Below are 16,225 nucleotides of genomic sequence, written 5' to 3'. Positions count from 1 at the left end.
GAATAAATACAAAAATAAACCCAAACTTTGTCTTCTGCAGTATAATAAGATGTTTGTGCCCATTAAAACCTTGTCTGTGAAACCATCCTGCCTCGTCTGTTCAGAATTTTTATACAGTTTACGTAACTTGAGTTAAGGTATCCTGAAACCTTGTTAGTCAGGACATTTCTTTGTATGCAAACTAGAAACTTGTTATTATGAACACCTTGGTTTGTGTATTCAGTTGAATACTACATGTTCAGGGAACTTGCTTGTTTCAGAAGCTTCTTCACAGAAATGGCACCATATACTGCTGAAAGTAAATAACTCTGTTTCTTTCATCATAGCTTAGAATGGGTTTTTTTTCCAGAATTGAAAAATTTCATTATGTGTCACTATAAAAACCCTTGAACAGAAGGTAAATTGTCTGAACCTTAAAGTGGAGATCTCACATCAAAATCTAACATCGACAACTTATGTCATCATTAATTTCTTCAAAAACAAAAAAAAAGGAAGAAACTTTTTTATAATACCTTATTTCCAAATAAACCCAATGTTTAAAAACTAAGAATTAATGTCGGTTCGTCTCTACTATCATCAGGGTATCTGATACACTGTCAGATTATGTTTAAACCTGCCTGTCTTTAAAACACTGAAGTGATTCAGACTAACCTTCTTTATGACTTAGCTGTCGAGGCAAGGGAGACGATTTTACGGATATTGCTGACTCAAAAAACATGACTTGTAAGATCAGCAAATCTACCTTTTTTTAAAGTTTTCTTTTTGTAAACTTTTCATATGTGCTTTCGTTTTAAAACTGATAACTGATTTATACAGTAACTCAATCGGAGAATATGTGATTTATGCATTTCATGTGCATCAGATAGTGATGTATTGACATCGGTAACAGACTGCCTTGAAAGTGAATTCAGTACATTGCATCCAAGTTTTATTGAGTTTATAATTAACTGTTGCTGAAATTTCTAAATAACCATCTTGTAGAATCAAACTGATAACAACATATCCAGGATAAATTGTAGGAATCTATGTCCTTTGTGTATGTTGATGACAATTATGAATATTCTATTTTTGAGATTTAGGACACAAAATTCAAGACAACATGTTTTAGTCCATGTAATTTAAAGAGTGTTGACGTGAAAATAACTAGTGATTTCCTCATATTTCATACATTTTAATCATTTTGCGTGTAAAACAAAAATACATTGTATGACCAGAAGGAGTAAAACAGTGTATCAAAAACCGGATTTGTCGACTAATCAACATTCACCACAGAGTTTAACCAAGCTTTGAACATTTGGAAAATATCCAGTTCCTGTGACGAGGCCAGTCTGGGGTCACAGACAAAAGACCCTATTGAACAATCACAAAGTGCTTTCCTGTGTCTGGGGAACCACAATAGTTTTTATTCAACTGAGCATTGAGACAGAAAATGACGAGTTTAATAGCTCAAGGCTTGATACATTGACCATCAGCTATCATAATATTTCTCCCCCAGCTGATAATGTACTAAAATACCCAATATTTTCTCATTTTGACCCTCACATTACACTCCAGTTTTGGAAGAAGTCATTCAACCTTCGAACTGAGTTAACACACCAGCATATGACTCAAACAATCCTTTGACACCCAGTGTCTATATTGTCTATTAATGACCAAGAAATGTCTTTCATCCTGGTTGCATGCTGAGCTACCATCAATGATCTCTAACCTTTGACCTTTCCTGTAGGAAGATATCCATCATTGACACCTTTACCTCTTGATTCATACTATCTACCATCTATCACAGACCTGAGTACTTTACCTTGACCTTTACTACATTATTGACATCCAACATTGACCTTTTAACCTTTGACCATTACAGTACACTTGAAATCCTTTGTTGACCTCTCAACCTTTGACATCTCAAACTCTGCCCCTGGCATCAATCACTGACCTCTTCACCTCTGCTCTGACCCTTGCTGTATGCTGATTCAGTTTCCATCATTGAACTCAAAGTCTGACACTTCATCTAGTCATTAGCATGAACCTCTGCCAGTAACCTATGAACTATTAAAGATGAATCATTGGCTATCCCTAGAAACATAGCACTGAGTTATGTCCCCTTTTCACCAGACAACTTCTTACTTCACGAAAGATTTTTCACATATTGTAGCTTTGATCTCTATTCAAATGATTGGCTATTTGAAGACCTGGTCATGGTTGTTAAAACACTAGTTGGGATAACCAATGATGAGTGAAAAATTTTTAATATAAACAAAACAAAATGTGTACATTGTACACCCTTTTACAACTGAAAATTTGTTGAGACAAGTCAAATTGATATTTTTAAAGTATCAAGTTTGCTTTTTAAATTTTTTTTCAGTGGCACAAATTTGAATTCTTCACTAACCACTGGTTAATATGAACCAACCTTTGAGCAGCTGGGGTCTGAATGTCAAAAGAGACAGTAGAAAAGATAAAAGAAAAAAAATTCTCTATCCATAATCCATTCACTGACAACGAACACATGAAAAAGTCTTTTTATCTCTATATTGTGTCTGTGACAAACATGTCCAGGTCACCTCATTGCAATTATGGTCAGTTTGGCAGGCATTGTATCACAAGTACAAATCTAATCCATAGCTCATTGGCAACCTTGTAGAGACAGAGTGCTGAATTAAATACAGGTCTGATAACAGATGGCTAGACTCACCGTTGTTGAATTCCTTAATAAGAAAAGAATGTTTCCAATACAAAGCATTTAGACCTATGTTGTAAAACTGTCTAAATATATATCCCCAGAATAACTTGTTTCGAAGGAGACAGGTTTCTTTAACTTGAAAACCATGTTGTGCACAATAGCCCTCATCCCTAAAGAAAACATCTATTTTAAGAAACTACTTCTTGCAGCATTTTTTTTCCCTGAATTATCCCCGTCTCTGCATAATGTTAATTTTACCTTAAGTGCATAAATCAGCAAAGAGAATTTTAAGGGGGCTCTCTGGAATATCCGATCTAAGTGATGAATAGCGCTGTATTGACTTCACTGTAAGCAGCATTAGTTAGTCTTTAAACACTAAAACATTTAAATATTTTAGGAGCAATTCACACCTAAATCCCTAAGTAACAGATCACATGCACTTTAGAGTTTCCGTCAGCAAGCACAAGGTATCTTACAACCAGTGTGACACCTTTCATTGCATTTATTATTGATACACTCATTAAAACTTAAATGTGATGGATGAACCTGCTATAAAATTATAAAAAATACCTTCCCTTTGCAAAATATATAATCTTATAAAAATTACTGCCAGAAAAATGAAATATCTTCACACAGAATTTTATTTTTATTATTTTGTATTCAAAGATATTTTAGCCACTTTGTCAATATAACCTTTACAGATACAACATTGAGTCTGATTCAAAACATTTCCATCACTATGTTCATACTTATTCCATGTAAAGCTTGGACGTAGATGTCTGCCATTTCCTTAGATATGCTGACTGGAAAATATTAGCATCACATGGGGAATCTCTGAAGCAACTGGCAATGAAAACCTTTTTTTTTACTTCAAAATGAATTCTTTTTAACGTGCATTGCCAGTTTTAAGCTGTAGACTACCTTGCTGAACAAGATACTGGAGGACCATCACATGCCATCCATTGAATTAGGTACACAATCACAACAACTTTTCAGCTTCCTATAAAACACAAACCAACATGGGTAGGAAACATCAAAACTAACACCTTGAGCGTTCACCTGAGGATACATATGTCATGAGTGTCAACACTCTGACCGACTGAGGTTCAGCAGTCGACAATAATTTATAAAGCGCGAAAATATCAGGACAAAAAACGAAAACTTACAGTAATGGCTGGAATGTGGTGTGAATACAACAATAATCATGACATTTTTTTCTTGTATAACTTATGTTCATACTCTTAAAACTTCCATAAAACAGACAAAGAAATTCTCCCAAAAAGCAAAACGATAAAACAGAAAGTGCCATTTCCTGAGCTCACGTGTTTAGTGATACCCAAAAGACTAATAAATATATTTTGAACACAGCTCTATATGAAGCAAGATTGATAAAGTCACTCACTGTGCAGAAGACAAAAGATGAGAAAAAAACATATGTGGAAAAGGAAAATTTTAGACAGAAGTAAATAAAAATACAGGTATTAAATATATATCTATAAAACCAGTTGTTCATCCTAAACGGCTTGTCAGAAATTTTCATTAGAGAAATGATATTTGGAAATAAAACAATGGGTTTTTTTTTTTTATATCACTTTCAAATTCTATCTTGGAATATGAACCACATAAATTTCATTTTAAAATCTTTAAGAATAATCTTAAAAAACAAATATTGTTTTAAATAGGTGTAAATGGTTCTTATAGCTTGCAGTACTCAACAGTACTGCCTTGTTAAGGCTTTAGGTGTAGAGGCTAAAACCTATTATACATCATCAGACAGATCCCATTAATGGTCAAGCCTTCATCAATGTCTTATTCAGCCTCAAGGGTCAACGATCAAATCTGGCTGTTTATGGTGAGCTTCTGACTTCTCTTTTCATTGCAGTAGGGACAAAATTAGTCAGGTATCATGCTCTTGTTATCTCAAATATGTGAAAAAAGGGAAAAAAGCAGTCTCAGAGGGATCTGTTGTCCTGACATTACCGAGCAAATGTTTCGGACAGTCAATATTTTCCATGATAATCATCAAAGGTGACATATGGTATACATCCCAAACCAAGGCTGAGGTCATTAAACTAATGAAGGAAAGGAGATTTGTTCATAGAGTTGTTCATTACGTTTAATGGCTTTTCAATATGTTTGATCACAAAAAGATGGACAATCCTTAGAATTTAACAATCATATAACTTCAAAATACTACCTTATTTTCTGAATTAGAAGCCACACCCTTTTTTCATAATGAGTTGGGCATGCGGCTTATATACCAGTAGAGCTTATTTGTGGACTATGTGTAGACAATCTGAAGTACCTAAGCCAAATGAGTTTGGTATTTGCTATTCTTGGATTAAATAAAAAAAATTTCTAAAACTGGCTCTGCGGCTTAAATACTGATGCAGATCCAGAAAATGCGGTACAGAAATGTCATGTTTTTACTGGTGGTTTTCTGTAAATAGAGGAGATCTGGACTTGTAACATTAGTTTGTTTAATTAAATAAACAAGATTGTACAGGAAGGCTTTGAACCAGATTAGAAATAAAACAGAGTGATTCTGATGTGTGAACCAGACAAGTACCAGCACTGAGTGTATGATATTGATGTGTATGCAAGACCTGCACTAGAAGGAAGTGTTATATACTGATGTGTGAACCAGACCAGTTCTAGAAGGGAGTGTTATATATTGATGTGTGAACCAGACCAGCTCTAGAAGGGAGTGTTATATACTGATGTGTGAACCAGACCAGAACTAGAAGGAAGTGTTATATACTGATGTGTGAACCAGACCAGCTCTAGAAGGGAGTGTTATATACTGATGTGTGAACTAGACCAGCTCTAGAAGGGAGTGTTATATACTGATGTGTGAACTAGACCAGCACCAGTACAGTGTGTATGATACTGATCCATCTTTAATGCCCCTCTTTACAAATAACAAGCTGTGATTTTATTATCATCGAGCAGCAGGGTTTCAGAATCAACATAAAGCTGTGAATCCCTGCATTCACTACCAGCATTTTAAAGACTTTTCTGTCTCCTTGTTAAGCTCTCCTTAATACGAGAAAAAGCTTCAGCTGCTAGCATCCACTCCTCAACCATCAACGCCACCTGTGAGCTTTTTATGGATTTTATTTTCTTTGGCTATTTGCATTTTTAACTTATTTTTTCGCAAAAGTCCTGAGACCAGTTCAGTTTATCATCACCATAGAGTGTTGTCAGTATAATATTGCATGCTTTCCTATAATGCTGTACTCTTGAAGCCCTATACATGATTTGATCATTAAACAGAGATATTGTCTGGAAGTTCCTGTGTATTTCTCACTGCCTCTCAGTCGTGTGTCCCAATAAAGTTCATATGTTCTCAGCAAGTTTTAAAATGTCTATCAAAGCAAATGACTAACACGAGTTCTTATACTATAGTTATCTGAAGACAAACAGACCGCCCACATAACCCTCATTACCATTACTGTTTCTGCCTCAATGTCTTATCATTCATACTTAAATTTAATAGCTGAAGAGGCGATGTGAAGTGTATTAATGTCATAATAATATGAAGCCAATTAGGATTGCATCAAATTAAATGGCATAAATTTGTATGAAGGATGTGCGTATAATGCATGTTTAATAACGATTATGGTCGTAACTCTTTAGAAAGGGACTGAAACCTGATAGCTCTTTCAAATATATACCCAAAGGTTCAAATCACTGTAAAACTCCAAACTTTCCCTCAAAAATAAATTCATATTTTGTTGTACAATTCTTTATCAAGGTTTGAAAAATGAGAATTTCCTTTATACTGACACTGCTCCTCAGTAAACAAACCTCTTTGTTGTTATACTTTGGCATAAATATGAACTACATCTGTCAAAAAGTTCATGAAAATGATCTCAAACACAGGAATTTAATTGCATACATTGTCACATATGACATTGGATCAGAATGGATATAGAACCTAAGATTATGTGTCACATTGGCTTCACGCAAAACGATATGTTATTTCAGAACAACACCATGTAAACCTATGACAGTCAAGGCCCAAGGGGATTGTAACATTCCTAGCCCTGTAATTGTCTCTACCAGAAGCTATACCATCTGTTATTACTATTAACCTATTGGTTCTTAAGAAGAAGTCTTTTGAAGTTTGTTTATAAAGATGACATTCACCTTTACTGACGGTGAGTGGGTCAAACTTATAATCAACGAAACAAAACACATAATTTACTTGAGCATTCTTAAAGAAGTAATTTAAACATCATTGACTGAAAAATAAATCAAACAATTTGAAGAGCCTTTTTCAAAACGTCAGAATTTTACACGAAATATCAATTAAACTCAACTCAAAGTATCTTGTATGAAATGTCAAATAACTTGAAAAGTCTTGTAAGACATGTCAATGAATGAAAGTTTTGCATGATCAGTATCTCTGACAACTTTTAAAAGATGATTACATAAGGAATATATTTTAATATGACAACCGAAACATTTTGAGACCTACAGATATGACTCAGGGATGATAAAATGAGCACAGTGTTAAATGAAAGAGATGTCTGTTCCTCTCACTGTAGTGTTGTCTGTAGATGCACACTGAAAGCTTTGTTCGTTCTTCCTGAGGTTCCCAGCTCCTACAATCCTGTCAATAACTACTTGAAACTGTACTTGACTCTGTCTCTCATATCAAGCATAACACTAGCCCAAGATTATCTCTAAAATAAAATCTTCACCAGCTTCAGGATAATTCTTTCATGCTAACATTCAATTACCCAAACTTAAATGCATGTTGGAATTAAAGAATGACTAGAAGGTAACAATTGACAAGGAAAGTGAGGACATTTATGGACTTGAGAATAAATCATCAACTTAGAAATTTCACATAGGATTCTGTGTTGGTGTCAAGGAGAAGCAAATTGGGAAAGGAAAGTTGTAGAAAGAAAAATAAAACAAGAGATCTTAGAGGGATCTTGGTGCCCACCATTGTTTGATCTTTATTTGCTCTTTGAAAGTTGAATCTTTTTTCTTCTTTCCTTTGTTTTTGCTCTTAATAATAACATTCCATTGCAAAATTGTGATGACAATCTGCCAAATCCAAAATGGCCATGTGTAAGCCATTTTGTTTCTTCTGTTCAGTCCCAAAATCAAACACACACAAGGAAAGACTAAAGGGAACAAAGGTATGTAATTTGAGAGATATCTATTTAGTACTTCTTAAGAAATAGGGATAACAATCTTTACTAGGCAAAATCCAAGATGGCTGCCTGTCCGCCATTTTGTTTTTCTGATCAGTCCCAACCTTCAACAAGCACAGCTATGGAACAAAGTGGAACCTACATATCAAATTTGAGAAAGATCCAACAGACACTTCTCAAGAAATAGCAATAACAAACTTTCAAAGGCACTTCAATCAAACAGAAATAGCAATAATAGCAAAAAATAGCAATAACAAAAATTGTTCAGGATGGACGGATGACAGACAGATGGATGGACCACGGATGCAGGGCGATTTGAATAGCCCATCATCTGATGATGGTGGGCTAAAAAGATATAAGAACAACACCATATTTCTATAATTGCCTATTACAAACAATGATTCCGTGCAAGGCCAGCTACACAGAAACTGAACTGAACTTATCTTGATTTGTACATAATCTTCACAGTCACTTAGAGGTCAAGTCAAGGTTACTTAATGTGAAAATTTAATCCATGAATGACAAAATCATACATCCATCTATGGTTTTTGCAATAATTACAAGATACAATAGACAGCAGGAAGGAATTGTGAGTGCCAGTTTTTTTCTTGGATGAAACAAACGTTAGGTTTGGCACATTCCGGCATTACGCCAAGTACTCTTGAAAACTCAACAACCCTTTTCCTATTCAAAGTACTTGAACATGCTAAGTAGCCACCAGATGGTGCTGTACACTATCAAAATCCTTTTTATGAAATCGTGACATTTGACAGGGAAACACGCCCTATAGTCATTTGTTTTATTGTTCAGTCTTATGATCTCCTTGTCAAATTTTCTACAGAAATATTTTCGATCTTTGCAATACTCGTATGTAAAAAGTGATAATCTTTTCATTACCTATTTAATAACTGGATGCATAGATTTTTTTTGTGACTAAATGATCAAATGATCTTCTGATGAAAAGTAGAGAGTGATTTCTAGACTGCGTTCATTAACACTTTAAAAATGTTTGATGCACATCAAGAGTCTTGTATATCTGGAATCTTTTTGAATGACCAAAGCCCTGTGAGAAGTCAAGGTCAGATGGAAAATTAGCTGGGCAAAATAATCAAAGACTCAACTGTTTATATAGTGACATAAAGGGAGCAATAACTTTTTACCATCAAACGATATCCTTTCAAATCACTCTTTTAGAACCCCTAGGGATATAATGTACCAGATGGGTAACTGAATTTTATATCTTTTATCTAAAGAGGGTGGGGGAATGGTTTCACTAATCTTAGTGCCCTGCAGTGTATATGTAGGTAGAAACCCAACAAGAAGTACTTTACAGTTAATTCAGTTATTGTAATTAGAATGATTTCCTCATCAACTGCTATAAATAGACCTCAATTTCACCAATTGGTACTTAATGATTAACAATAGATTAGCCAATAAACAGGCAATCTTCAGCTATCACCTAATAGTATACAGCAATATTGAAAATAGGTCAATTATACCATCAAATTGACATATAATTCTGAATGAGTTGGGGAAAAAATACGCAAATTGCAAATAGGGCCTGTTTCACTCACCTGGATATTTATGTTTTTACAGAAATATTTTTATTCACATTTCTGTTGCTAAAATTAAGTCCCTTTCATTCATGTACAAGAGATCCCAGAGGGATCTTTGCATTATCATTGTTTGATGTTTATTTGCTCTTTGAAAGTTGCATCTTTTCCCTTCTTTTCTCATCTCTTCTCTGTTTTTGCTCTTAAGAAATTTGAACATTCCTTTGCAGAAATACTGATGATATTCTTTATCTGCCCAATCCAAGAGGGTTGCCTGTCAGCCATTTTGTTTTTCTGATCAGTCCCTATCTCAAATGAGCAAAACTAGGGACAAAGAGGAACCTCAATATGAAGGCTGAGAAATTTCTATACAATGTTTCTCAAGAAGTAGCAATAACAAACTTTCAAAATCAAAATCAAAGATGGCCGTCTGTGTGCCATTCTGTTTTACCTGATCAGTACTAAAATTAAACAGGTACAACTAGGGATCAAGAAAAAAAAATACACATGAAATTTGAGAAAATCTATGTTGTAGTTCTCAAGATATAGCAATAACAAAAATTGTTTATGAACTGACAGAAAACAGATCATGGATGGAGGGCCATTTGAAAAGTACAAAGTAGATTATAACCTGTATACCACAACAAGATTGTAACATTTCCTGTAGTCCAACAACACGTAAACCTCAAATACAGAATCTGTGATGAAGGAATATCAACGACAATGAACATCCTTCCAAATATCAAGTAGATATTAGTGACCTACTTCAAAATTGAAATTAAAAAGTATGAAAACTAAGTACCCTCTTAAGAAATTGGATTTTGAAACTCTCTGACAATGGATCATATTTAGATATTTTCTTACAAGGAAACAATATATTCTGTAAAGTCTATACCAGTCATTGGAGAAGATATTTTGGCACTATTCCACAGTGAAATAAATTCTGAAGCTGTCTCACTAAGAACAATCATGATTAGGAAACATCTCTATTACAAGTATGGCTAAAATAAGTCTTAAAACAAACTGATTCTGAACCCAAGTTCCTTGGTTTCCAGGTAATCTTTAATGCTAAAAATTGCATAGTGACACTGTATAAGGTGTTCATGTTTTGGACAGACGCCTCCCCAGTGATGTTGCCCTGCAGTCAGGTTTAAACCATTGAGCGGAAGATTACATAACAACATGTAATTTTACACCAGCACCTGGAATATCATCTGTCGCTACAGTACAAAGCAATTTCACCAACTTTCATTTGAAAACATGAACATATTAATTCAGCTTGACAATCTGTTGCTGACAGGGAAAAAAATTTGCTTCTTTTTTTATTTTCGTACCGATAATTAGAGAGTTATAGCTAGAGGTTTGAATTGCTGTCTGGCTTGTCTAATCTTAGGCTACACAGATGAAAACACCCAACACACGAGGTACAAAACCCATAATACAAGCGTATCAGAGACGAGCTTTAAAACGTTATCAACTTTTTATCATATGGTGTATGTATATTACATGAGAAACATATCATACTTATATAATAGACCTTCTTCAATTGTATCCTATCAAATTGTATCAGATCTAAACATAACTTTGAAGGTAGAAACTACTAAACCAGCTACTTCCAGATACACATTACACATAGCAGGTTGTGTGACAAAAAAATATTACATAATTATATGGTAATTTTTAACTTGCTTTTTTCTCACTTTTTTCATCATTACATCTTTCTTTCTCATTACATCAACATCTACATAAAAGCAATACTGATATTTGAAATTGATAAAAAAAAAAGGTGCTGTTAAGACAGGCAGACAGACAGATAGACAGTTACGGACAGTTACAGACAGACAGACAGACAGATAAATGAAGAATCCTACCTGTAGCTCCGCAGATTAAGCGAGGTATCACATCTGAAAAATCAAGATCAAAATGTGCATCAGCTGATCAAGTTAGTTTTATGTTGTATTGAATATCAGTAAAATGTCATGGAATATGCTCTTAATGTCACATTTATCTATGAGGAGAGAATAGAATATTCAGGGTGGGGAGGAATACAACTGGGGAAGGATGAGGAGAGGTCAGGGGCTGGGGAGGTGGAGAGGAAGGGCTTTAGGAGGGGTGAGACTAGAAGAGGGAAGAAGGATGAAGGGTGGGGCTGGGATAGAAAGGAGGGGCTGGGGAGGAGGTGGGGAAGGGCTTTAGGAGGGGTGGGACTAGAAGAGGGAAGAAGGATGAAGGGTGGGGCTGGGATAGGAAGGAGGGGCTAGGGGAGAATGAGGAGGGGTGGGGCTGGGAGAGGAGGGGTGGGACTAAATTGGTTTTAGGAAGGGTGAGACTAGAAGAGGGGAAAAGGATGAAGGGTGGAGCTGGGATAGGAAGGAGGGGCTGAGGGAGGATGAGGAGGGGTGGGGCTGGAAGAGGAGGGGTGGGAATAAATTGGCTTTAGGGAGAGTGAGACTAGAAGTGGGGAGAAGGATGAAGGGTGGGGCTGAGAAAGGAGAGAGGGGCTGGGGGAGGATGAGGAGGGGTGGGGCTGGGAGAGGAGGAAGAGGGGTGGGAGAGAAGTTGTGTGTGATGGGTGTGATATTTGATAGCATTTACAGGCAAACATACAGTACCTAAGGGAGAGGCAATAAAAGGGCAATAACTCTGTTAAAGATCCATATAAAACAATGTATAAAGTTTCAACTAATGATGAACTTTTAAGAGCACTGAAATACGATGCGACATATCTGAAAATGATCACAAAATCATGAAGAAACATGGCAGACATTCATTGTAATTAATAATTATTTTTCAAGAAAAAAATCAACAGTCAAAATTAGGTCAGTGATATTGTACAGGCAAATCTAGAGGGGCCAAGGTCGAGGATTTTATGAATGGTTACCTTAAGGTCACAAAAATAAGATTTTACTCAGGGTTATAAAGCCCACTAGAAAAATACACATCATAACATAAACAAAATTTAAATTGCATAAAACACCAGAAATAAATGAAAACATCAAAAACAAAAACCAGATAAACACAATAACTCATTAAAACAGTACATAACCACAATGCTACGAAACTAAATCACAACATTGTAAATTTTTTGATTGATTCACAATGCTAGCCATACTTCCAAAAAGGAAATCTACAATCTATCGCAGTATTATACATATTTTGATAAATGATATACAGAGCCAAATACACTGTGTCTGACACACCAGGCAGACATCAGTGTATTACCATCAGCCAAAAAAAGAAAACGCTGTTCCTGAAATGTTAATACTTTATCAAATTTCCTGACACTATGATATAATCCTTTTTGATCCGCTTGACATGTCAGGCCCTCTTTTCTGGTCTCTAAATCCTCACTACTGCGACAAAACAACAGTTCTTCTATATTTTATTTTTTTATTTCCGTTTTTTTATCTGGAGATGGCAAACCATGTGTTTATTTCATCAAGATTGTCCTATTTTCAACTCTTGTCATATTTTCAATCCTTTTGAAATATTGATTTCAAAGAGGATTTTCAGGAAATGAAAAATCTGCCAAGCACACTCAATGCAACAAAGTGATCAGTTAACAACAAAAAAAACAATTTCATAAATACTCTCATTGATTATTTTGTCTGTCGCCAGTCTTAATTTCTAAAATCCGATTGGATAAAAGATGAAAAAAACATGTCATTTAAAAAATTGATTTAACAATATTTTGTTTTAATCCTGAACAGAATTGTAATATTGAAATTAAGTTCTTTTCTTTCATTTCAAAAGAAGCAAATCACTCGAGATTAGGATTTCAATCATTTTTATTTTTTTCTATTGAAATCAATTAATTTCTATAAAGAGGCTTCATAATTAAATTGTATAATCGCATTTTGCAAAGACTTCCCTCATGTCAATGCATTAGTTCCGAAGTACTTTATGACAAGATGGCCAAGTTATTTTAGCAAATCCCACGCTTTTAGCAAACCACATGAAATCAATAGGGTAATAAATACATATGATATCACTGTTAACGACTTCTTTCCTGATAACGTATCTAAATTCAGAATACATACAGGACAGTTTACACTCATTGGTAGACCACTGCCATCTGTGTGCAATGAAAGCTGTATTACAGATTAACTGATGCGCAATGAATCAAACGTTTGTGTGACTGCACTATCAACAGTGTAGCACATGTTTCTGTGCCCCCCCCCTGTTCCCAATGGTGCTCTGTTTATTGTCATTACCCAGAAACAAAAGACTTTTTTCTCATAATAATTTTTTCCCCAGCTTGTTTTTAAAGTCTATCTGAATCAAATTTCATTTAAGAAATCTTAGGGCAACTATTCTATGTTAGATGAAGCAATCACCTCTATATATTCACTGTGAAACTTGGGAGGTTCAAACTGAAGCTTTTTTGTTGTTGATTCTAATTTTTTAATGGTTATCTTTCTCAAAGTAAATGAAATTTCCTGAAATTTTTTTATATGAATCTTATATCCATTTCAACTTTAAGAAACAAATTCTGTTCGTATAACAAAATGGCATTTTAAAATGATGAGTAAAATATTCATGAATCTAAGACATAAACCAATACTTCAAAGCATTTTATGAACACATACACAGGAAATTCTGTCTCCATGTAGTATCAACTTCAAAGAAAGTCTACCCATATTGATTAGTTTTCCACATATTAAACATATTTTAAGATCAATATATGTATAAATATTAGAAAATTCTACTAGAATTTGTAGAAAAATATACATGGACCTATTATATAGGACATTTCTTTTACCAATGTTAGAATATGCTAAGGAATTATGGGTTTCACCACTTATGATAGTAACAATTCTCTCCATGTTAAAACAGGTCTTCAAGCACTTTCACTTAGAAGGGAAAGAAAGAAATTACAATTATTGTATAAGATAAAAAGTGGTATATCTCCTGACTTTTTTAATTCTTTGTTACTTCCTACAGTTGGTCAAGCTATTCCATATCTGTTAAGAAACAGACAGGATTTTGTAAATCTGAAATATTACATCTAGATCTTCACCATCTTTGCATACTTTAAAATCTTTTGTAACTCCAGACCAATCAGACCCCCAGGTTTACTATGGATCTGGTAACAGGAGGTTAAATATGATTCACACAAAGTTATGTCATCGATGTACTTCTTTGAAATATGTATGATTCATTTTGTGTAAATCTGACTGATGGCGCAAAATGCTCATGTAGAAACCCTTGCCAAAATGCTCATGTGGAAACCCTTGCCAAAATGCTCATGTGGAAACCCTTGCCAAAATGCTCATGTGGAAACCCTTGCCAAAATGCTCATGTAGAAACCCTTGCCAAAATGCTCATGTGGAAACCCTTGCCAAAATGCTCATGTGGAAACCCTTGCCAAAATGCTCATGTAGAAACCCTTGCCAAAATGCTCATGTGGAAACCCTTGCCAAAATGCTCATGTGGAAACCCTTGCCAAAATGCTCATGTAGAAACCCTTGCCAAAATGCTCATGTAGAAACCCTTGCCAAAATGCTCATGTAGAAACCCTTGCCAAAATGCTCATGTAGAAACCCTTGCCAAAATGCTCATGTAGAAACCCTTGCCAAAATGCTCATGTAGAAACCCTTGCCAAAATGCTCATGTAGAAACCCTTGCCAAAATGCTCATGTAGAAACCCTTGCCAAAATGCTCATGTAGAAACCCTTGCCAAAATGCTCATGTAGAAACCCTTGCCAAAATGCTTTCCATTTTTTCTTTGATTATGAACAGCAGAGACATTTGTTTTTCCTCAATCTTAACAATGTAGCCATGTTTTTTAATTGAGACTTAAAATTTCTTTCTAGACAATGTAATAACATTTAGAAATATGCACAATCTCATTAAATCTAGCAGTAGATTTTATATCACAATAAGTTTATATTTTGTTTTTGTTAGTTCGGCAATCAATGTAACTTTCCTGTATGTATTTAATTATAAACTAAATTCCTGACCTATTTGTTTGCCAAATTACCGTAGATGTTATTTTTTTGGGAGAAGGCTTAAATAATGTTGTAATAACTTGTGCCCAATCCTGTTGCTGCTGATGATTACGGCGATAAAAAATGTTTGAATTGAAAAACCTATTTTTTGTGTGAGGAGGCTAATTGAAACAAAATTGACCATTACTGTACCAAAATATAACCTAAATCCTGACGATAATGTTGATAGGTTCTAAGTGTTATTCTGAGGATTCATATATCTCAGTGTAGTATCTGTTGACTTGTCATCTGGGAGGCGACTTTTTGGTGCAGAAAGAAACCTTACAATGCCTGTATGAGCTTGAACATTGATTAGAAAGGTAGAGCCCCTCATCATATCCCATAATTGTACCAAGGCACCTGATTAACAGCAACACTCGGATCATTAACATTGCTGACAATCACATTCTCATACGTACTTATATTTCCAATAAGGTTACAGGAGATTTATAATAAAAGGGTTACTTTAGTACAGTTTTCTTCCTCAAGTAACAGTGGTGACCCTAATATAGATAGTTTTCATTGGATCTTCACAAAGCAAGCTCACTCAGTGTTGTAATGTCTTTCAATTTCTGTTTCTTATTTTTTTTTAATTATTTTTCAAAAAAGAAACTTTGACTCAACATTTTTGTCACGTTATCTTGGAGTTGAAATAAAAAAGATACAAAACATTCTTGAAGCAATATTCTTGAGATGTATATGAACATGCTAAAATGTATGAAACAAAACAGATTTGCTGCAAATCAAATAAAGAAAAGGTGCAAAATGATACATCATTTGTTAATAAATACAAAAAAAGAGAAGAAAAAAAAAGAAGAAAAATCTGTAATG

At 34.6% G+C, this 16,225-nt stretch overlaps 1 protein-coding gene across 6 annotated transcripts in view; it reads right to left on the bottom strand.

Moving 5' to 3' along the window:
• LOC132553269 (rap1 GTPase-activating protein 1-like) overlaps positions 1 to 16,225 on the bottom strand; it is a 196,864-nt gene that overhangs the window by 71,769 nt on the left and 108,870 nt on the right. For all 6 annotated transcript variants that reach the window (XM_060217502.1, XM_060217500.1, XM_060217503.1 and 3 more), the window contains one exon: positions 11,276 to 11,308. In XM_060217502.1, coding sequence (XP_060073485.1) covers positions 11,276 to 11,308 — 33 coding nt within the window. The remainder of the gene's footprint in view (positions 1 to 11,275; positions 11,309 to 16,225) is intronic.

Source organism: Ylistrum balloti, unplaced genomic scaffold (genome assembly GCF_031769215.1).
Source record: "Ylistrum balloti isolate Yb309-2 unplaced genomic scaffold, AGI_CSIRO_Ybal_v1 Utg370312, whole genome shotgun sequence".
NCBI classification, from domain to species: domain Eukaryota; kingdom Metazoa; phylum Mollusca; class Bivalvia; order Pectinida; family Pectinidae; genus Ylistrum; species Ylistrum balloti.
Note: the sequence above shows the minus strand (reverse complement) of the source record. Positions and strands in the feature narration are given on the sequence as shown.